We start from the raw sequence: 24,160 nt of genomic DNA, 5'->3' as shown, positions 1-24,160 counted from the left end.
GTCAGGGATAGCCAGGGATTGTCGGGGCCATTAAGGTGGGGGACCTTCGGGGGAGGGGGGGTGATCTTAACTAGGGCATCTTAACTAGGGCTTCTTTAAAAATCATGCTAGGGCTTATTTTCGGGATAGGTCTTATTTTTGAGGTATATATTTTAGTTTATACCCTTGAGGCAGCCCTGAATGGGTGAAATGTGGACCACATCAGGTTCTTGGTTTTAATAAAAAATATATTTGAAATATTTCATCTAGGATTTGCTCCTTTGTTGCTCCGTACTTGTTAGTACATGATTGTCTTCTCCCCCTGCAACTAGCTTGTCCAGGAAACCCCTGTGCTGGCAAAAAGGTTCAGTGCTCGAAGAAGAATAAAACACTCTGCTAGATTGTAGTACATTATTTTATGTCAGTAATTTGTAGCTCAGCATTTTGCATATTTTATCACTAATTTATCTACGCTAAAATTTCTGGCATAATATTAGAGAGACCTAGCTCAAATCAGAAAAGGAGATTGGAAAGCTGCTTGAAATATGCAAGGGAAGGCAAGAGATTGCTTTTTTCCAGAAAAAATGAAAGAAAGAAACTCAAAACTGAAACTAATGCAGCAATGGAAACAAAGCTATGATTCCAACAACGTATAACATTTATTCTTTTAATTTGTTTTAATATAGATAAAACAGTTACATTATCAATTATACTGGATAATTTGTCTCCTCGATTGGCACAACTCAAGATACTTCACAAAGTTTTCAGTACAGGGGTAGCAGAAGTACCACCTGATACTAGAAATGTTGTAAAAGCATCTCACCTTCTTAATACATTGTATAAATCCATTCTTGAATATGACAGCGTTGGAGAATCATCCGAACAGACGGTATGTAGAATATCTTAATCTGATTACTGAAGAGCTGAGCTTTTTGTCCTACTGTGCTGTCAATTACTGTAAATCATTTATATGTTTCTAGATAGTTGCTTGTATGCAGAAGTATTTAGTAAACTCAACAGTTCTAAACACACTGTTTAAAATTTTTAGGTGTCCCTTCTTTTCTCTCTTTGGGTTGAGACAGTAAGACCCTACTTAGAGATTGTGGATGAATGGATTGTTCATGGAAACTTGTTTGATCCTGCAAAGGAGTTTATTATTCAAAGGTAAGAACCTTGATGGAAAAAAGTAACATTTCGTTTTCATAAATATTTGTTATTCCTAAGTACAGTAAACTCTCAGTTATCCGGCACCTATGGGGATTTGTATATGCCGGAGAACACTAGTTTCTGGTTGCTAGAGAATTACTATAAAATAGATTTGTCTCCCTCTCCACCTCATCCGCCCACCTCTATTTGTAGGTCCAACATCTATTCCTACCTTCCCATCTTCCTTTATGGTCTGGGTCACTTTCTCTCGCTTCCTTCTCTCCCCCCTCCCCCCACTTATGGGTCCAGCATCTATTCATCTCCCCTGCTGGACCCCCAACACATACTTCTGGTACACCTCACCTCACCCCCATTCCTCCCTCTGTGTGGGTCTGGCCTCCTAGACTCCCCTCACTTACCTGAAGCAGTCCTGACCCGCTAACTCCCCTCCGTCCCTCACACGAAGCAGTAGCAGCAGCCAGTCAGCAGAGGCAGCACTATAAATAGGCTGCTTGCAACCAGCCCCAGCAGGGCCTTTCCTTTGCCGCATCAGAAGTGACATAGCAGAGGAAAGGCCGTGCTGGGGCTAATTGCAAGCAGCCTATTTATAGCGCTGCCTCTGCTGACCCCGGCTGCTGCTACTGCTTCGTGTGAGGGAGGGAGGGGAGTTAGCAGGTCAGGACTGCTTCAGGTAAGTGAGGAGGGTCCAGGAGGCCAGACCCGCACAGAGGGAGGAATGGCAGACCAGGGGTGGGGGGGGGGGGGTGAGGTGAGGTGTCCCAGAAGTATGTGTTGGGGTTTCAGCAGGGGAGATGAATAGATGCTGGACCCATAAGTGGGGGGGGAGGGGGGAGAGAAGGGAGCGAGAGAAAGTGACCCAGCGCTGCTTCTGCTGACCAGCGGCTGCATAGGGAAGGTGAGGGATGGGGGTTAGCTGCTTTGGTGCTGGAGGGGAGGGGCTGCTTAGTTTAAGTAAGGGAGGGGGTTGGCGAGTCATAGTAACATAACATAGTAACATAGTAGTGACGACAGAAAAAGACCCGAATGGTCCATCCAGTCTGCCCAACTGGATTCAATTTAAATTTTTTAAATTTTTTCTTCTTAGCTATATTTGGGCAAAAATCCAAAGCTCTACCCAGTACTGTGCGTTTGCGGATCGCCGGACTTGTTGGACCGAAGGTCTGATCCGGAGATGGCAGTTCATATGTCCTTATGCCACGAGCCATCTGCAGAAAAAAATCCACTCTGTATTTTATTGTGTCCCTCCTACTTTACTGTGAGCTCTACTGCCACCTGCAGTTTTTCCCTTCTGCATGCAATCCGGAAGGAGTGTTTCTGTTCTCATTTTCTTATTTTATTTGGTGTGTTCTATCTTTATTTGGTTTTCTGTGCTCAGAGCTTTCACCTTTGTCACAGTTTTGTCTGCGGAGGAAAAAGGAGGTATTGATGTCCCTGTATAAGACTTTGGTAAGACCTCATTTAGAATATTGTGTACAATTCTGGAGGCCGCACCTTCAAAAAGATCTAAAAAGGATGGAGTTGGTCCAGAGGAAGGTTACTAAAATGGTATGTGGTTTTCATCATAAGGCATATGGGGACAAACTTAAAGATCTCAATCTGTATACTTTGGAGGAAAGATTGGAGAGGGGATATATGACAGAGACGTTTAAATTCCTATGTAATATAAATGCACATGAATTGAGTCTCTTTCATTTGAAAGGAAACTGCAATAAGAAGGCATAGGATGAAGTTAAGAGGTGATAGGCTCCGGAGTACTCTAAGGAAATACTTTTTTACATAAAGGGTGGTAGATGCATGGAACAGTCTCACAGAAGAGGTGGAGACAGAGACTGTATCTGGATTCAAAAGGACCTAGGATAGGCACATGGGATCTCATGGAGAGAGAAAGAGATAATGGTTACTGCGGATGGGCAGACTAGTTGAGCCATTTGGCCTTTATCTGCCATCATGTTTCTATGTTCTATGTTAAACTCCAGTCTGCAGCTTGTGGTATCTGTTAGCCAGCCTGCACAAGTATTTTTGGAGCTCGGAGCTGTCCCCACTTACCTCCCTCACCTACTCCTTAGCAGGCTGTCAGATGTCCTTAGGAGGCTCAGCAGTCTCTCGCAGCGGGCTGACTACATTTTTTTTTGCATCCCCTCCTTCTGTAGCACATCTGTTGGTCCATGAGGGGGGGGGGGGGGTTCGGTCAGACATCGTGTCTGTCTGGCATCCCAAAGATCTGCATTGAAGAAAGATTTCAGCATGAGTTAGTAATTTCTCCTCTTTTCTAGCTACTGTAAATAATTGAGGCAGGCTGCAACAAATTACCAGCGCAGGTTACAATGAGTAAGGCTGTGAGGGGGGCTGTCTGAAAATACAGTTTCCAGTGCAATAGGTGTGTCATTCTAGAAAAGCAGGTTATCCTTAGACAAGCAGAAAACATATTCTCACAAATGGGTGATGTCATCCACGGATCCCCAGTATGGACAATGAAAAGTGTAGTATGATTTTAAGTTTTAACTAGCTTTTTAGACTGCCAGCTCATCAGTTTTTCATTTTCTGCGGAGTGAAGAAGATGTATCTCTAGTTTCTCTGTCGAGTTGCCTTCCTGCTTATATTTGTTATAAACCTTTTCAAGTTCTTCTCTCTATACTTTTCTTTTCTTATGAAAAATAAGTAAAGTAGAAATACAAAAAGAAAAAGTAACTTTGGATTTTCTTCAAACTTCGTTCAAAGTTCAACGGCCTTCACAATTCTATCCTTAATTCCTGCAGTGATCATCAATGGATTTGTAGCCTTGTTTCTACTCTACCCCAGCTCGCTCTCTTTGACTGTATCTGACTCTGGAGCTCTAGATTGCCAGAAGATAAACACTATTGATTAATGTCAAAGTTTTTCTTCTTTTGTTTCTTTCTTTTGACATATTTAAAGCATTGAGATAAAGCAATAAATTTCTGCTACTCAATGGCCACGGATGTGGACTTGGAGGATGAGATGTACAGCATTAGCATCTATGAAACAGATTTGTTTTTTTTCTGTTGTATAGAATTTTCTGGACCCCTATTCGGTTGCAAAAGTTAGATAGTTCTAAGTCAAATAAATGCTGGCACTGTCATCTCGATATAGGGCCACTGGATCATCTATTGTTCTATTGCCCCTTGATACTTAAATTTTGGAGATCTATATGGGGTCAACAGTGTTCTCCCCAGAAATTTTTTCTAGCCGGGTGGCCCGAAAAAATAGCTGGGTGGGGCGGGACGGGGAAATATGCTGGTGCAAATTAGATGCTATGCAAATTAATCCTCCCTGCTTACAGTGAAGGAGTAGGAGTGGGGAAGAGGGTTGGCCCACGACCTGGAACGCTATGAAAGTTACCCCTCCCTGCTCACGGTGAAGGAGTAGGGGTGTCCAACCTTTTGGCTTCCCTGGGCCACATTGGACAAAAAAATTTTCTGGGGCCGCACAAACACCAACACTAACATTAGCTGATGAGCAAAAAAAAGGCTGAGCAGGTCCCAAATTTGCAATCACTAATATAGAAGATGTACATATCTAATAATAAACCTTCATTAAAGGGACACTGTGGAGAAGAACCCAAAAAAGCAGTAATTCTTACCCTGACTGAGTGATCCTCCACGTACACCGCTGACAGTGGGAGCAGCCACAGGCTTCCGCATCCCCACTGTGATGAGCAAGGATGCGCGTTCCTGGTTCTCCCATTCACTTCTATTACAGCTATGGTGAGCCTCTTCAGAGGTGAGCCTTATCAGAGCGGGGATGCTGAATCAGCTGTCAGCAGCGCACGTGGAGGATCGTTTAATCAGGGTAAATATTACTGCTTTTTTGGGCCTCCTCCCTGCCCCCCCCCCCATTTGTTTTCATGTATGCATGAAAGCAGGGGCAGCTTGAGGATATTGCCTTTGGCTGCAAAGCTTGGAGATTTTGAGTTGCCAGACTGGAGGAAGATGTCTTCAGTTGGCAGGGCTTGGGAATCTCAACTAGCTCAAGTATTTATAAATTGCACTCAGGCAGGGAGAAACTTTGGTGCCCCTCCACTAATTTTGGGCTCCAGTCCCTCTTCCAAATCAGCTGTATATGACTACGCCACTGAATACAAAAATAATTGTGATGCACATATCCCAAAGCTAATATATTTCAGTTAATAAATTCATAATAAAACAATTTTTTCTACCTTATTGCCTGGATGTTTTGTTTTTCCATCATCTTGGTCCCAGTTTCTCTTTCTGCTTTTTGTCGATCTTCTACCAATTCTCTTTCCAATGTTTGCTGTCCAGTTTTTCTCCTCTCAATACTGTTCCATTCTTTCCTTATGCCTGTCTCCAATGTATTGATTTTTCCCTTTCAGCCTTCTTAACTTTTTCTCTTTTTTGCCTCTGTCCACTCAAATCTTGCCTTCTTTCTCACCCTTCTTCTTTATAAATGTTCAGCTATCTCTCAATTCTCCATCTTCTCTCAGTCCCTAGCTCTCCCATTTCCCATCTCACTCCTTTCCCAGCCTCCTATTTCCTTCTATCTACTCCCCATTACCACATTTCTACCACTGTACTCACTCCTCTTTCACTCATCTTGTCATCTCCCTTTTGACTTCATCCACATGGCTCACCACTTTCAGAATCCCCCTCCCTCTCTCCACTGGTCAGGTTGTAACTCCCTGTCCCTTTCTTTCCATCTCCTGCCTAGCATCTTCTTATCCCAGCTCTCTTCCCTCCTGCCCTCCCATGGGTCCATCTCTCTTCCTCTATCTCCATGGTCCAACATTTTGCTCCCTCTCTTTTCTGTTTTCTTCTTCCCTCCCCCTTTGATGCTGAACAATGAAATGGAGGGGGAAAAAATAGAGATGCTGCATCTCTGCCTTCCATCCACATACCTAACATTTCTCCCTCCTTCCCATCCCAAGATCCAACTTCTCTCCCTTTCTCTTCTCAACTGACCCCATCTCTCCCCCTTCCTGCCTGCCTCCATTCCCCAGGTCCACCATTTCTTCCTTTCTCTTCCCAACAGTTCTCCCTTCAAATATCTCTTTCCCTCTTCCTCCACATCAATGCTATAAATTCTGTGCAGGGTATCAGGATTATGCAGGTAAGATGAACTAGACCATTTCTAGAATGCTTTTGAAGAGTTATCAAATGTATCTACAATTGATTTGGATCTGTAGAGCAGTGTTCCTCAACCTTTTGACACCTATGGACTGGCGGAAATTAAATAATTATTTGGGCACCAGCACCAGTCCACGGATCGACAGTTGAAGAACACTTGGATAAGTCATGCCCATCTCCACTCAATCTCTGCCCCAAACCCCACCCCCATAATAGTACTAATTGTAACACCATTTGTTCCATTCATTTTTCATATAAACACACAATATAATTGTATTAACAGCACATAATGCTTAACCACAAAATTAAAATAGACAAAGCACACCGTATGCTTTTTAACATTCATTCCTACCATAAAACAGATAACCCCATGCAAATTCAGGACCAAAAATTAAAAGTACTAATATTTACAAACCCTAAGATGCAAGGCTCTGCAAGCAGTACAACCTCAGAGGAAAAGAAACAAATGCATTTCTTCCTGAACAGACAAATCAATCACTAAATTAAAAAAAATAAAAGCATTTCCCCTACCGTTGTTGTCTCTCTCCCTCCATGTGCCTTGCCTTCTGGCCTGCCCCCCGGTGTTATCTTTGGGCCAGTCTACTTTGGGATCAATGCAGCATCTTCGAGCCAGCTCCCTGAGTGCTGCATTGCACAAAGCTGTGGGCAGCAGCTCCTCGCATGCGTCCCGCACCTCATCTGGAAGCCTTCCCTCTGACGTTGCAATGTCAGAGAGAAGGCTTCCGGTTTAAGCGCAGGCCGCGTGGAGAAGCCTTTTCCCATGGCTTTGTGCACTGTAGCACTCAGGAAGCTGGCCCGAAGATGCCGCATTGATCGCACCGTGGACTGGCGGCTGAAGAACGCTGTCTAGGGCCCGATGGATGTGCCGGCCCTGTGAACCAGCAGAAAATTTCTGCGGACTGGCACCGGTCCGCGGACTGGCGGTTGAAGAACACTGCTCTAGAGCACCTGATTTTGGGCATTTCAACCAGCTGTGTGCAGTGAACTTTTATCCCTCTACATGAGGAACTATTCTCTGGGAATAATTTTTAGTCTTCGTCCTTTTGGATAGAGTGATTGTCATTCAAACAGTCATAGCTGCCAGTGCAGAAATTAGAAATAAATTTAAAGAAATGGGTCAAGTTATTTTGGTTTGTTCCCATTTTGTACTGTATATGAAGGTTTCAATCCCTTATACAAAGTTCTAAGTTTATTCAAGACTACATATATGAAATACCCCAAAATACTCACCAATTTCACCAATTAATAATTCAGAAACTCCAGTCAGAGTCTCAGGACTCCTACAGCCACTTTGGTTCTTGGGACACTTTTTTTTTACAAGCCGCGCACCAATCCTCTTCCCTGTCTCTACTCCAGGGGTGTCCAACCCGTGGCCCTACAAGGAGTTTTGTGCGGCCCAGCTTCTCTCTCCCTCCGGCGGTAGTTTTCTTGCCGGCTCCCTTCTGTAGTCGGCTGCGGGTGGCGTCGGCTCCTCGTGCGCGATTCATGGCTGATTCGGTAGCCTTCTCTCTGACGTCGTGACGTCAGAGGGAACGCTTCTGACACAGCCACAGATCACGCGCGAGGAGCCAACGCCACCCACAGCCGACTGCAGAAGTGAGCTGGCCAGAAAACTACCCGCCGGAGGGAGAGAGAAGCTGGGCCGCACAAAACTTCTTGTCGGGCCGCAGGTTGGACACCCCTGGAGTAAGGACAGGGAAGAGGATTGGAGCGCGGCTTTGATGCTGGTGGTGCGGTTGCAAGATGACAGCCGGGCGCTCACCTAAATTAGCTGGGCGCAGCGCCCTGCTAAAACACGCTAGGGAGAACACTGGGTCAAATTAATATGATCCTGGAAGTTCCATTATTGTTGACGTTTGATGTTGTGTTGTTTGGAACATTATTAATGCCCAAAAGTCCAATCAGTGCAAATCAGAATAGGCTGCTTCTCATCATGACAGGAATTGCTATGCAGCTGATCATGAAAAACTGGGATAATATAAATTACAGTTTTTGGTGGGAAACTTAATGTTAAATTTATAAATTTGAACATATGAATTCGTTAAAATTGGGACACTATAATAAATTCAAAGCAATTTGGGATCCATTAGCAAAATTTTGTATGAAATAAACATACATATTTCCTTTTATTTCTGTTATGCACATCCAGGAAGAGTGGGTGGGAGGGTGCGGAGGGGGGTGTTATATATTTATTATATCATTTGATTGTATTGAGTGCTGATTATTGTAATATTTGTTTGTTAATCTGTTGCACTTAATGTTGGCTTTTGAAAATGAATAAAGATTTTAAAAAAAAGACATATAGATCAGACTACCAGTGACTGGGACTTGCTGGTACCGGTAGACATTGATACCTCCATCTACTTGCATCAACTCTGGTTGATGCATGCCTTTCTGTACTGATGTTTATTTCATACCTTCATCGGTGGCATATTAGCATCGAGTCTATTTGATGCATGCCTTCTGTACTGATGTTTCAATCATGTTGATGCAGGTGTATTGCAGTGACGTCGATACTTCCATCTATGTGCATCGGTGGCATATTAGCATCTAGTCTTTTTGATACATGCCTTTTGGTACCGATATTTTAACCGATATTTTAACACAGATGCCTCGCAGTGGATACTGCCCTGCCAATTAAGCATCGAGTCCATTTAATGCATGACTTTCTGGGCGATACAGGTTGTCATTTCTGAAGCACATCGCCTTTTCAGGCGCTGACACTTCAACACCTGTGGCACTTTTCAATACCACTTGATGTTACATGGTCATGGTGCTTTCTCTTCATTGATGAACATTGGTGCAGGTTATTGGTTGAAGTACAGAGCCTCCTCTTTATACACTGATCTGCTAAAGTACTTATCCATGTTAAGCGTAGCATATTCATATATCATTGCATCAATTTTAGGTCTATTTCTGTGCTGCCTTTTCTGGGAAAAATCATAGAAAAGATTGTTTTAGAAAATTTGGAAGAATTTGTGGAAAATGAAAATATTCTTGATTGTAATCAGTTTGGATTCCACATAGGCTATAGTGTTGAGACTCTACGAGTGACTACTGTAGGTCAATTAAAAAGGTGGATGGATGAAAAGAAAACAATTTGCTTCATCTCACTGGATGTATCCTCTGCCTTTGATACAATGGATACTCATATTCTATTGCAATTTTTGAAAGAGAAAGGTATTGGGGACAAATGGTTTATTATGTCTTATTTCCAGGATCGCTTTTTTAAAATTCAGAGTAGTGGTAAATTTACTGATGTCAAACCAATCAGTAAAGGTTTACCTTTCTGCGCTACTATTCAATTTGTATATGTCATCACTAGGTGAGAGCTTTTGGAATATAGAAGTAGCATATTGTCTTTATGCAGATGACATCCAATTTTTCTTTCTGATGCAAGATTGGAGAAATTAGCTGAATGAAAGACTAACAGAATGTATGAGGATGGTGAATGAGTGGATGGTAAGACATACATTGGTCTTAAATATTGCAGAATCAGAGATTATGTTGATTGGAAGAAAAAACAATCCCCATTTGCCTATAGAGGTTGGGTATGTAATAAGACATTTGTGATACAGAGAAAATTGAAGATACCAGGGGTCAGATACTTTCTGTAGTAAAATCTGATTTTTTTTTCAACTGCGGCTGCTGAGAAGACTAAAGCCAGAGATGTTGTTATTCGATTTTCACATTGTGATGCAGGCAGTAGTCATTTTGCCTGCAAAGCTCTACAGATGATTCAAAACGCTGCTGCACGAGTGATTTGTGGTCTGAGAAAGTTTGACTATATAACCCCAAGTGGTTAAAAAAAATTTCATTGGCTGCCTGTATGATTTTATTTATTTATTTATTTTAATTTATTTATTTATATACTGCATATCCTACAATTCTATGCGGATTACAAATTGTTCAGGTACTCAAGCATTTTTCACATATTGTTTTCGAGGTAATAGTGTTGGTGTTTAAGGTCATCCACCAAGGGATTCCACATTATTTGTCACATGCTATGGCACTTTATAGGCCACTCAGAAGATTGCGATCTGAGGGAGCAGTACATTTATCGCTTACAGGTTTCTCAGCAGCGCAGTATGAGAGTACTAGGTCCTCCGCTATCTCTTTCATAGTAGTAATACTGTGGAATAAGTTGACTGGACCGCTAAGAGCTCTTATAGATTTTCAGAAGTTTAAGAAACTTCTGAAAACTACATTATTTGTAGAAGCATTTCAATAAATGCTTTTTTCCAGGATTATAAATTTCTCTGTATTGATACACTGTAAAATAAGGCTGATATGAAGGACCTGTTATTTGTATAATATGTGTTGTATGCTTTTTATTTTATATGATTGTTTTTTGTATAACTGCCTAATTATAGGCGGTTAAGAAATCTTTTAAATAAAATTATTATCAAACCTGTTTGCAGAATTGCTTTGCATGTAGCAGTTTTTCTTCAATACTTCTCCAGGACACATCGTCTATGGAGAGGTACCGAAGTCTCCTATGCAGGTTATGTTTCCTCTTGAACTATCTGACAGGATAGTGAAAGATGTATATCAACTGTATCAAAACACGTACTACAACAAGTTGATAAAAAAGAATCTACCTTAAAGGAGGAAAAGATCTCAGATTCACCACTTAGGGAACAAGGGGAATTCAAGGGGAGGTGGCCCAGGTAAATGCGGAGGTGGAGGAAAAACGACGGGACCTGCGGTGCTTATACGCAAATGCAAGAAGCCTCATGGCCAAGATGGGTGAACTAGAAGTCGTGGCCAAGGGGGAGGACCTGGATATAATTGGAATTACAGAAACCTGGTGGACAGAGGAGAATCAATGGGATATGGCGCTGCCGGGGTACAAGCTCTACAGGAGGGACAGGACCCACAAGAAAGGGGGAGGCATAGCACTATATATAAAGGACTCTATCTACTCGGTCGGGATGGATATGGCAACAAAGGCAGAGGGGCTGGAATCGCTATAGGTCAAATTGCCGGGAAACAAGGGTGCAGGCATAAAACTGGGGCTGTACTATCGCCCACCTGGTACGCCAGAAGGAGTCGGACACGACTTGGAAGCTGAACTGAGACAGGAATGCAGGACTGGAAGTGTAACAGTGATGGGGGACTTCAATTACCTGGGGATAGACTGGAGCACGGGTCACTCAAACTGCACTAGGGAAACAGGATTTGTAGAAGCTGTGAGGGACTGCTTCATGGAGCAACTAGTCACGGAACCAACGCGAGGGGGTGCTACTCTTGACCTCATCCTAAACGGATTAGGGGGGCCTGCACGAGGGGTAGAAGTGGGAGGACCACTAGGCAACAGTGACCACAACGCGATCAGATTCACATTAGAAAGGGGGACACCCATAGTAAGGAGGACCGCAACAACTGCGCTCAACTTCAGGAAAGGGAACTATGTTGCTATGAGGGAAATGGTGGGGAGGAGGCTCAGAAACATCTTTAAGATGGAGACTATAGGAAGCGCCTGGACCCTATTCAGGGACACCCTGCAGGAAGCACAAAGAATGTACGTCCCCAGTTTCAGGAAAGGCTGCAAGAACAAGCGGTCAAAGGACCCGGTTTGGATGTCAACTGAAGCAAAGAGGGCAATAAATGACAAAAAAGTATCCTTCCGGAGATGGAAAAAGGACCCAACGGAGGAAAATCACCAGACGCACAGGAAATGCCAAAAGGAATGCCACCGAGAGGTTAGAAAAGCAAAAGGGAAATACGAAGAGGGGCTGGCCAGGGAGGCGAAAAACTTCAAAGCATTCTTCAGTTACGTAAAGGGGAAGCGACCAGCGAGAGAGGAGGTGGGGCCGTTGGACGATGGGGATAGGAAGGGAGTGATAAAGGAGGATAAAGAGGTAGCTGAGAGGTTGAACACGTTCTTCTCGTCGGTCTTCACGAGAGAAGACACATCTAATATACCGGACTCAGAGGAGCTCATGAGTGGGGAACAGGCCGAAAAATTGGAGCACATAGAGGTAAGTAAGGAGGATGTCCTCAAACAGATAGACAGGTTAAAATGCGGCAAATCACCGGGCCCGGACGGGATCCACCCAAGGGTTCTGAAGGAACTAAGACAAGAAATAGCGGGCACAATCCAGCATGTTTGCAACCTATCCTTGAAAACTGGAGAGGTACCAGAGGACTGGAAATTGGCGAATGTCACACCTATCTTCAAGAAGGGATCGAGGGGTGACCCCGGGAACTACAGGCCGGTGAGCCTGACTTCAATTATAGGGAAGATGGTGGAAGCTATGATCAAGGACGGCATTTGCGAGCACATCGAGAGAAATGGGCTACTGAGAACAAGCCAACACGGATTTTGTAAGGGAGGGTCGTGCTTAACGAACCTTCTGTACTTCTTTGAGGGAATAAGCAGTAGGGTGGACAATGGGGAACCCATAGACATCATTTACCTCGATTTTCAAAAGGCTTTCGACAAGGTGCCACATGAAAGGCTGCTTAGGAAGCTGTGGAACCACGGGGTGGGAGGGGATGTGCACAGATGGATCAAGCACTGGTTGTCGGGTAGACTGCAGAGGGTCGGAGTAAAGGGCCAATATTCTGACTGGCGGGGAGTCACGAGCGGTGTGCCACAGGGATCGGTGCTGGGGCCGTTACTCTTCAACATATTTATCAACAACCTGGAAAAGGAGGCAAAGTGCGAGGTTATAAAATTTGCAGACGATACCAAACTGTGCGGCAGAGTTAGGTCCAGGGAGGAGTGTGAGGACCTGCAAAGGGACCTGGACAAGCTGGAAGACTGGGCAAACAAATGGCAAATGCGCTTTAACGTGGAAAAATGCAAGGTCATGCATATAGGGAAAAAGAACCCGTTGTTCAACTACAAATTGGGGGGGGCATTGTTGGGAGACAGCAGACTTGAGAGAGACTTGGGTGTGCTGGTGGATGCATCACTGAAGCCATCTGCACAGTGCGCAGCAGCCTCGAAAAAAGCCAACAGGATGCTGGGCATCATAAAGAGGGGCATAACAACCAGGACGCGGGAAGTCATCATGCCATTGTATCGAGCGATGGTGCGTCCACATCTGGAATACTGTGTTCAGTATTGGTCACCGTACCTCAAGAAGGACATGGCAGTACTTGAGAGAGTCCAAAGGAGAGCAACAAAACTGGTAAGAGGGCTGGAACACTGCCCATACGCCGAGAGGTTGGATAGGCTGGGGCTCTTCTCTCTGGAAAAAAGGAGGCTTAGGGGAGATATGATAGAGACCTTCAAGATCATGAGGGGCATAGAGAGGGTGGATAGAGACAGATTCTTCAGACTGAAGGGGACAACAGGTACGAGGGGGCATTCAGAGAAACTGAAGGGAGATAGGTTCAAAACAAATGTAAGGAAGTTTTTTTTCACCCAAAGGGTCGTGGACACTTGGAATGCGCTACCGGAGGACGTGATCAGGCAGAGTACGGTACAGGGATTCAAACAGGGATTGGACGGATTCCTGAGGGATAAAGGGATCGTGGGATACTGAGAGAGGTTTCCAGGTAAAAAGTATAGAAACCCAACCAGGTCGGGCATGTGCAAGACCGGAGGGTTAGGACTTCGATGGGAAGATAGGACTTAAATGGGAAACCAAGGTGGCAAGGGGCCCCTTCTGGTAATTCAGACAGGTGACCTGTTTGGGCTGCCGCGGGAGCGGACTGCTGGGCAGGATGGACTTATGGTCTGACCCGGCGGAGGCACTGCTTATGTTCTTATGTTCTTATATGCGTTTTCTCCATATGATTTAGTGGTATATGGTTTCTTTCATCGATCAAAAACCTCCAATATATATAATTTAAATGTGCTAATTTATATTTATATTGCATTTTTTATCTTTTAATGTTTAACAAAAAAATGTGGAATGAAACTTTACTAATAACATTAAGCATTCACTAAAAAGCTTAATAAAGTGCAGGAAAAATTACTTATCTTCCTCTCTGCATCTATGGAAGCATCTGTGAAAGCAGGATTAAGGTGCTTGAGTGCTTCAGATTAAAGTGCTTCAGATTAAAGTGCTGAGTGCCATAGCTGAAAAAATATTGCACACAAAGAGAAAAATAAAGTGCAAATTCTCAACCAATATTCAAAGAAAAAAGCTGATGAAATTGAATCAAACATGCAAAAACAGCACTTATCTTAAGAGAAAGTAGCAAAATCGAATGCTTGATGATAAAGTGCAACGTGCTGAAGAATCACTGAAGCATACAACAATTAAGTTGAAAACAACACTCGTATAACACCGATTCACGATGCTTCACTTATTATGCTCAACGGACCCCGTCGGCATGACGTCCCGAGATTTAAGAACACGCATGCGTGAACATAAATCAAATTTGAAATTGGGCCGAAGCTCTGAAGTTATCGTTGAACATTGTCAGTCTAAAAATCATTCTTTTAACGATTTATGTTGTTTTGTAATTGATATTGAACCCAAGTCAGTTAGAGTTGGAGATAGACTAGGTCGTCTCAAACAACGTGAATCCAGATGGATTTTTAGACTTAACAGCGTTTATCCTTATGGCTTAAACACTAAGGTAGAGTGGTCTATGTTCATTTAATCATATATCCAATTTGGATGGTTCTCCTTAATGTCCTACATTGAGAATTTCCTTTGCTCAAAACAGTCACAATATTATTTGGAAACGCTTTTACATTTAAGAATTGCGTGGTATCACTTTAAATACACGTCATGAAATTCTAAAATTTAATGCGCATGTGCCAGCGTTCTTTTCAGTTAAAAGTGCCATTTTGGCCAGTATCAAATGTGTACAGAACAGATTGACTGCAGGCACCAAGTAAGTTAGTTTAAATAGTGTTTTCATTGTGACTTTTTGAGTATTTATAATAAGAATGAATCTTGACTATTTTAAAATTATATTTATCTATATTTTAGCTCGTTTCCTGATGAAGCCCCTTTAGGGTGAAACGGGACCCATTGAGCATAATAAATGAAGCATCGTGAATCGGTGTTATATGAGTGTTGTTTTCAACTTAATTGTTGTTTGCTTCACTGATTCTTCAGCACGTTGCACTTTATCATCAAGCATTCGATTTTGCTACTTTCTCTTAAGATAAGTGCTGTTTTTGCATGTTTGATTCAATTTCATCAGCTTTTTTCTTTGAATATTGGTTGAGAATTTGCACTTTATTTTTCTCTTTGTGTGCAATATTTTTTCAGCTATGGCACTCAGCACTTTAATCTGAAGCACTCAAGCACCTTAATCCTGCTTTCACAGATGCTTCCATGGATGCAGAGAGGCAGATAAGTAATTTTTCCTGCACTTTATTAAGCTTTTTAGTGAATGCTTAATGTTATTAGTAAAGTTTCATTCTACATTTTTTGTTAAACATTAAAAGATAAAAAATGCTATAAAAATATAAATTAGCACATTTAAATTATATATATTGGAGGTTTTTGATCGATGAAAGAAACCATATACCACTAAATCATAGGGAGAAAACGCATATGTTCCCTAAGTGGTGAATCTGAGATCTTTTCCTCCTTTAAGGTAGATTCTTTATTATCAACTTGTTGTAGTATATGTTTCCTCTTGGGCATACATCCTCGTTGAGGTCTTCTACCCCTTGTCACAATTCAGGGCTCTGAAGGGTGCAGCAGACCTCCCGGGCTTCGACACAAAAGAACAAGCTCCTATCCCGTATATGGAGGAGCGCGGCCAAATCGGCTGAAGCCGGAGCGGAAAAGATGGGAAGGGGGAGGGGGAAGGGAGGAGAAGGAAAGGCCAATCAACGATGGACGCGGGGGGGGGGGGTAGAAGAAGAGTGGGAAGCGGAAGGGAGGTTGCCCTTTCTAGACGGCGATCCTGGGAGACAGACACGGCTTTCCTCACCTGCAAGAATTTTCTTCCAGTGGCCCATCTCCAGCAACTTCGCCATACCGCCACTGACCCGGCTACATGGCCCATCTCCAGCGACTTCTACAGGCATGCTCTGTGTGACCAGCATCATCACGTCGGCCTCCCCCTGAGCTACCGGAGATTCCAGGCCCGTCGAGACGCCAGCCCAATCCATCCCTGTGTGCACTCAAGGAGCCAGTAAGTGCGCTAGGAGGTGGCGGTCTGGTTTAAGCCGCAGCACACACGGCCACTGAAATCCCTCATTATCGCCAGTATCTGTAGTGGGGAGCGGGGGTTTGATCGTGCGTCCACATGGCTACACGGCCGGATTTAGTGCTCCACCTCGGCCAACATTACTGATCTTCTCATGCCGGTGAGTCCACAGGAATGGCTCCGGCTGCCGCGGTGGACGTGTTGTGTGCCCACGTGGCCCAGTGGACGTGTTGTGTGCCCACGTGCACATTTGCAACAAGGTTATACATGACATGCTTATACCAGATCGGGTTCCACCCTACTTATGCCGGTACTTACAGTCTCATTCTCTTAGTATTTATTGTAGCCATGCCATCTCAACGCAAGCCAAGATCCAAGCCACCAGCGCAGAAGAAGCCTGCGGCCAACACCCGAAGAAAGAGGAGCACACGCCCTACTACCGCGGCGGCGGCTTCTACGGCTGCACAGCCTCAGCAGAAGCTCGCCGACTTAATGACTGAGGTGCAACAGCCTACATGGTGTTCACACAGTGCGCCAACGCCTATTAGCGGAGACGTCGGCCGTCCCAGATGAGCCACCGCAAGCAACACCAGACCAAACACGACAAGCAACACCTGAACTGACACGGCAAGCTACATCAGAACCGACACACCCGACTCCCGCCGGAGCACCGAATCCTTCCTCTTCTTCGGTTGACCACCTATCACCGCGGAATACCAGCTCACAGGGTAAGGACTCCGGAAGGTCTGACCATAATAGTGGCCCCCCTTTCACGGGGGAGGCAGTCCCCTCCACTAGTGGGTTGGTAGGGGATTAGCTTGCATTAACTCAAGTTATTCGGGAGGCACTAGCCAACTTCGAGAGATCTAACACAACCCCTCCCTCTGAAGTGGTGGGCATATCGACCCCAGTGGCACTAGGCGATATTACATGTGGGGTAACCACTCTCGCGTCATCGGTCCCTAGGGCACTCAAAGAAAAAATATGGAGGAGAGATTATGTTGACATGTTCTCCCTACTACAGAGAGAGCCAGATGAGGACTATTATGTGAAAACGGATAGGATATACATCCAGTTAGAGAGAGAGAAGAAACCCAAGATCTATAAATCCTTAGCGAACTGGATATCCACATTTCATGTATTTATGAGTGTGGTCATTGAAAGGGAGCCGGATATGAGTCCTTACTTAATCAGATATTCGGACACAATCATTAGGTCACATAAAAAGTATGGGGGATGGGCGTGGCTAAATTATGACATTAAATTCCGTAAAAGTATGGCCAAGAACAAGTCCATAACATGGAAGCATAGAGTTTTTGATTTATAGATGGACAAAATGTCCGCATTGCGCCCTTTTCAGCCCGATAGATTTCCAGATAGATTCCCCAGCTGGCCCCCAGGGCCGGGAGAAAGACCACCAATGCAGCCGCAACACTTTCATCGACAAGCCGGACAGCACACTGGGAGGCATATCTGCAGGAAATTCAATAGCGGCCATTGCATGTTCTCCCTACTACAGAGAGAGCCAGATGAGGACTATTATGTGAAAACGGATAGGATATACATCCAGTTAGAGAGAGATAAGAAACCCAAGATCTATAAATCCTTAGCGAACTGGATATCCACATTTCATGTATTTATGAGTGTGGTCATTGAAAGGGAGCCGGATATGAGTCCTTACTTAATCAGATATTCGGACACAATCATTAGGTCACATAAAAAGTATGGGGGATGGGCGTGGCTAAATTATGACATTAAATTCCGTAAAAGTATGGCCAAGAACAAGTCCATAACATGGAAGCATAGAGTTTTTGATTTATAGATGGACAAAATGTCCGCATTGCGCCCTTTTCAGCCCGATAGATTTCCAGATAGATTCCCCAGCTGGCCCCCAGGGCCGGGAGAAAGACCACCAATGCAGCCGCAACACTTTCATCGACAAGCCGGACAGCACACTGGGAGGCATATCTGCAGGAAATTCAATAGCGGCCATTGCACGTGGCCCAACTGTAAATACAGACATGTCTGCAACACCTGTGGAGGCACACATCCATCCATACACTGCAGAAATGGCAGAGACCGCAGAATGTTTACACCACCCGCCCCTCCACTCATTGAAGGAGCTGGCCCCCTCCCCATCAAGCCTAACGCTTTACTCCCCTGGTTGCGGTTATACCCACAGAGGGAGGACGCACGAGCCATTGAGAAAGGCTTCACCAATGGTTTCTCTCCTTACACAGGTCCACTCAAACACGAGCATAGGCCCCTTAACAACGCTATCTCCTGTCATTCACAAACTCAAGTAGTCCAAGATAAGATCACAAAAGAGTTGTAGCTCGGTCGGATAGCTGGCCCCTTCGACTGCCCACATTTCTCAGGTTTCATTATTTCCCCCATCGGCGTGATACCAAAAAAAGAGCCGGGCAAGTTCCGGCTCATTCATGACCTCTCCCACCCGGCCGGGGCTGCAGTTAACGATTTCATCGACCCGGCATTATGCTCCGTCCAGTACACCTCATTAGACCAAGCCATATCATTCATCAAACACTCCGGCCCCAGCACTATGCTAGCAAAAGTGGACATAGAATCTGCGTTTAGGCTTTTGCCAGTACACCCCGACTCATTTCCCTTATTGGGCTTTCGTTGGCAAGGTCAGTTCTAGTTTGATAAATGTATACCCATGGGTTGTTCAGTTTCTTGCGCTTACTTTGAGCAATTCAGCACTTTCATCAATTGGGTGTTCAGCCAGTTAACATCTCAGGGTCTAGCAGTTCATTATTTAGATGATTTCTTATAGCGAGTCAATGGAAGGACTGCGACCATTTACTGGTGTCCTTCCATTGACTCGCTATCCACTTCGGAATTCCTTTAGCTAAAGACAAAACAGTAGGCCCGGCGAATGTACTCACATTCTTAGGAATCAAGTTAGACGTTATCAACCAGGTTTCCCGCCTCCCTGCTGAAAAAATGTGTAAACTACGCACGGCAATACATGACATGAGTACACAAAAGAAGGCCACATTACGCCAATTCCAAGAACTTCTGGGTTTATTAGGGTTCGCAACCAGGGTGAACCCCATAGGCAGAGTATTTGCCAGGCGCCTAGCCAGAGCGACAGCAGGCTCGTTAAAACCCCACCATCACATTAGAATCACGGGAGCTATTAGGGACGACCTCAAAGTATGGGACTCATTCCTCACACATTTTAATGGACTCGCCTTTTGGCAATCATCTATCGAAACAGCAGACGCAATACAGCTATACACAGACGCAGCGGGCAGCGAGGGATTGGGGATCTACTTTCAAGGATCATGGTCCTCAGCCAGATGGCCGACTCAATGGCTTAGCTCAGGCATCAACAAGAACATTACATTCCCATCATGGTAGCCTTAACCATATGGGGTGTTCAACTAGCACATAAGTCCATTATGTTTAGGTCAGACAACGCAGCAGTAGTCGAAGCCATTAATAGGTTGACCGCCAACTCCCTACCCATTATCAATCTGTTGAGACACATAGTTCTCCTCTGCTTACATTACAACGTTATTATCAAATCTCAGCACATACCTGGGGCCTAAAATGTGATCGCAGATTCCTTATCTCGTTTTAAGATGTCCACATTCCGGGCGCTGGCCCCAGCAGCAGACCCACATCCAACTCCGATTCCCGAGGAAGTATGGCGATTTGGACCCCCGACGTTTGGAACCTGATGCTGCATTCGTTATCGTAATCCACACGGCGCAAATATATTCAGTTATTCGACTCCTACATCACGGTGGCAGGGAGAGATTGCACGGTACACTCCCTAGTACACTTCATCTGGCAATCCAAGCTGGCCGGCGCGAAGAGGACTAGGGTGGCAGCCACGCTATCCAGCATTAGTTTCTTCACCGACGCAGCAGGCGCCCCAAACCCGACTAAGGCCTGTGTGGTTCGACGCATGATGAAGGGTTGGGAGCGTGAGCAAGCATCCCTCCCGGACCGCCGCCTCCCAATTTCACTCGACAATCTAGTCATGCTCCTCCAAATATTACCGATGATCTGCCACGATGCATACGAAGTTAACCTCTTCTGCTGTGCCTATTCACTGGCTTTCCATGGCGCACTACGCTTCAGAGAACTGGTCCCCGCTTCCAAACGGCCGGGAGCGTTCGGCAGCATGTTACTAGCCAATGTTCGCTTCACGGAGAACACCTTAGCCATAAGGATACCTCGATCTAAAACTGACCAGTTAGCCAGAGGGGCCTGGCTATCGCTAGCCACCTCTTCCATACCCGTAGCTTGCCCGATACAGAATCTTCTGTGTTACATGTCTCACAGGCCGGTTGGACCCGGTCTTCTCCTACTGCATTCCAACGGTTCCCTGCTTACATGTTTTCAATTTGGGAGAATTTTACACCTCTTCTTCACCAAGTTAGGTATGCAGGACAAACATTTTCGCTTTCATTCCTTCTGCATTGGAGCAGCCACTACTGCCGCCGAGAATGGCTTATCCGACCATCAAATTAAAACCCTAGGGAGATGGAAGTCCAACGCATTTTGAAAGTACATATGGTCATTCTCGGCCAACTGAACTCTTCTGGTCCACAATACTCTATCAGCTACTAATCTCTTCCATATGTGCGTTACAGGTTTTCAGAAGCACGTTTGGATATGCGGCCACTCCTTTGTGCATTGGGCCCAGAGAAGAACCCTGGTGAGACCGGGGGGTGAGAATCTGGGATTCCCAATGACCAAAGCAGTGGTCACTTGGATGGGCACTAGGGGAATGTTATGGGACCAGCTCATGCCATCGATTCTATGAGCTCTACGGTCCCAGTGCCGTCCATACGCTATCATCTTGCATTTGGGCGGCAATGATATCACATCAACGAACAGTGTACAGTTAGTCAAGAAAATGCAGGCCGATTGTTTATCCTTAGCCGGCAGGCTTCCCCACACTACCTTATTGTGGTCCCATATCATACCTCGGTTAGTATGGAAAGGTGCGAGATCTTACACAGCCATGGAGAGAACTCGCAGGAAACTCAATAAGTGGATGGCAAAATTTATGCCTACTGTCCGTGGGTTAGCATTAACACATGACTTGCTAGAGGACAGCTGTCCGGGTCTGTACCGCCCGGATGGGGTACACCTCTCCGACATCGGTCTGGATATATTCGCCAGTTCTATCCAGGATGGCATAGAGACTATGTTAATGCATGCGGGGCCGCAGCCATGATACTTGGGGGGAACCCGCGATAAGCAAGGTTTCGCTATCACGGGTAGTGGCAGGTAAGCACAGCATATGGGTTAGAGGCATACATCTTTACAGTGGTTAAGACATGGGGCACGTCGCCTTGCTTGGACGGCAGGGAGGCCAGGCCATGATCTTCACAGCAACGTACCGCTGACGAGGGGACACCTCCTTGAACGGGAAGGGTCCGGTGAGCCGGAGAAGCTTGTACGGCGCCCTACATTGTGCGGCGATAGAGAGGCATATGCTGTGCGCCTGATCATCGGTTGGTTATATGTTGCCTGGTGATGTACATTGCGTGTTATGCCATATTCAGAAGTGCGGTTACAGTGTACAGTTCATCACTGTTCATGCTTGATTATTATGTTCAGTTGATAACAGTTTGATATAATTGTGCTGTCATGGCTGTGGCCAAATAAATTCCACATGAGTTGATAAACGCCTGAGTGTCATCATTGTTCCACGCTAGACCATGAGGAGTAAGAGCAACAGTGCTGAGTGCACGATTTGAGAACAAGCTCCAATCCCGTATAGGGAGGAGCACAGCCAAATCGGCCGAAGCCGGAGCGGAAAAGATGGGAGGGGGAAGGGAGGAGAAGGAAAGGCCAATCAACGATGGACGTGGGGGGGGGGGGGTTAGGAGAAGAGTGGGAAGTGGAAGGGAGGTCGCCCTTTCCAGACGGTGATCCTGGGAGACAGACGCAGCTTCCCTCCCGCCCACCCTTCACTACTGTCGCAGCCAGTCTGGCAAGTAAGCACAGCATATGGGTAGAAGGCATAAATCTTTACAGTGGTTAAGACATGGGGCACGTCGCCTTGTTTGGACGGCAGGGAGGCCAGGCCATGATCTTCACAGCAACGTACCGCTGACGAGGGTACACCTCCTTGAACGGGAGGGTCCGGTGAGCCAGGGAAACTTGTACGGTGCCCCACATTGTGCGGCGATAGAGAGGCATATGCTGTGCGCCTGATTATCGGTTGGTTATATGTTGCCTGGTGATGTACATTGTGTGTTATGCCATTTTCAGAAGTACGGTTACAGTGTACAGTTCATCACTGTTCATGCTTGATTATTATGTTCAGTTGATAACAGTTTGATATAATTGTGCTGTCATGGCTGCGGCCAAATAAATTCCACATGAGTTGATAAATGCCTGTGTCATCATTGTTCCACGCTAGACCATGAGGGGTAAGAGCAACAGTGCTGAGTGCACGATTTGCAGTACTGGTGTGTCCCCTTTGACTTGGGGTACCCTTCAGGCTAAGTATTTTGTGCTCAATGTCCAGACTGGTATCTCAGGCCAGTGCCTGTCTCTGTCAGAAAAGAAGAAGACTGTAACAAAGGCTAAATTCTTAGGCTTTTATTATTAGCCACCGGCCAGACTGTGAGCTTTAGGCTCAATGCAGCACAGCACAAAAAACACCAGCACTAGAAACATAAACTCAGCTTTCCTTTCTAAATTGCCATACAGACAATCAGAAGTAACAGTTCACAGGCCTCCTGATTCAAAAGCTTTTTTCCATCAGACTTTTGCTTGAGTTAGGTTGCTGGTATAGATGGGTCAGAGACATTAGCTTTTACAGACAGGATGTTTAAACAGACTGATATAATCTTGACAAGGCGTTTATTAAGACAGGTCAAAATTCAAAAGTAAAATAATATGATCTCCACTTCATGAATAACTGACGTACGATGAAATACAGATCCTACATGGTCCATTTTTGGCAAAAAGCCTTCTTCAGGGGTCCAGGCCTGTACTCAATGGTATAAAAAATAGAGAACAAATATGGATAAAACCTTGTCCATGAAGACACTGAGATAAAATGAAACACTTCTGCATTTTCTGACTCTGGAATACTTGGGCTTTTGCTTTGTTTAAACAGACTGGCAGAAAGGATTGTGGAGTACAGGATAACTTTTCCTTTTCTAAACACCCTGGAAAAGGATTTCTTTATATCAGACAATGTCAGGAACCTTACTGGCTGTAAATCAACCTTTCTGGCATAGGGAACAACTGGCACTGCAATCATCCAAGTGCTTTAAAGTTCATAGGTAAAAGAAAACCAAACAGTTAAGTTCTTACACTCAAGAGTCAGCTTCCTTGCACAGCTGTGTAAAGGCCATCTCTGATGCAACCACATGCAACTTCAACGCTCCGGCTGCTCGTAAGAAGGAAATTTAGAAATCGCCCGCCACGAAAGTAAGGGGCAGGGAGGGAGAAAGGGAAGAAAGGTGGGGTTGAGAGGAACAGATGCTGAAGGGAAATGGGGAAGAGAGAGTGGGGAGAATACGCTAAAGAAAATGGGGAAGAGAGAGATTCCAGACTATGGGGGTAGCGGAGGGAAGAAGATGGATGCCAGACCAATTGGGGGTTGGGGGTGTGTGGAGGGAGAGATAGAAGGGAGAGGCACAGTAAGAGCATATGGAAGAGACAGAGAAGTGGATGGAAGGAAATGAATGAGAAGATGAGGAAAGCAGAAACAGACAACAAAGGTAGAAAAAAAATTTCTATTTATTTTCTTTTTTTTTGCTTTAGGATAAAGTAGTATATTAGTTGTGTTGATAAACATTTATAAA

The 24,160-nt window shown here is 44.9% G+C and overlaps 1 protein-coding gene across 4 annotated transcripts in view; it reads left to right on the top strand.

The window, feature by feature from the left end:
• TUBGCP5 (tubulin gamma complex associated protein 5) overlaps window positions 1-24,160 on the top strand; it is a 1,496,334-nt gene that overhangs the window by 641,326 nt on the left and 830,848 nt on the right. For all 4 annotated transcript variants that reach the window (XM_033947661.1, XM_033947658.1, XM_033947659.1 and 1 more), the window contains 2 exons: window positions 666-868; window positions 1,028-1,143. In XM_033947661.1, coding sequence (XP_033803552.1) covers window positions 666-868; window positions 1,028-1,143 — 319 coding nt within the window. The remainder of the gene's footprint in view (window positions 1-665; window positions 869-1,027; window positions 1,144-24,160) is intronic.

The sequence above is a fragment of the Geotrypetes seraphini genome, chromosome 6, assembly GCF_902459505.1.
Source record: "Geotrypetes seraphini chromosome 6, aGeoSer1.1, whole genome shotgun sequence".
NCBI classification, from domain to species: Eukaryota; Metazoa; Chordata; class Amphibia; order Gymnophiona; family Dermophiidae; genus Geotrypetes; species Geotrypetes seraphini.
Note: the sequence above shows the minus strand (reverse complement) of the source record. Positions and strands in the feature narration are given on the sequence as shown.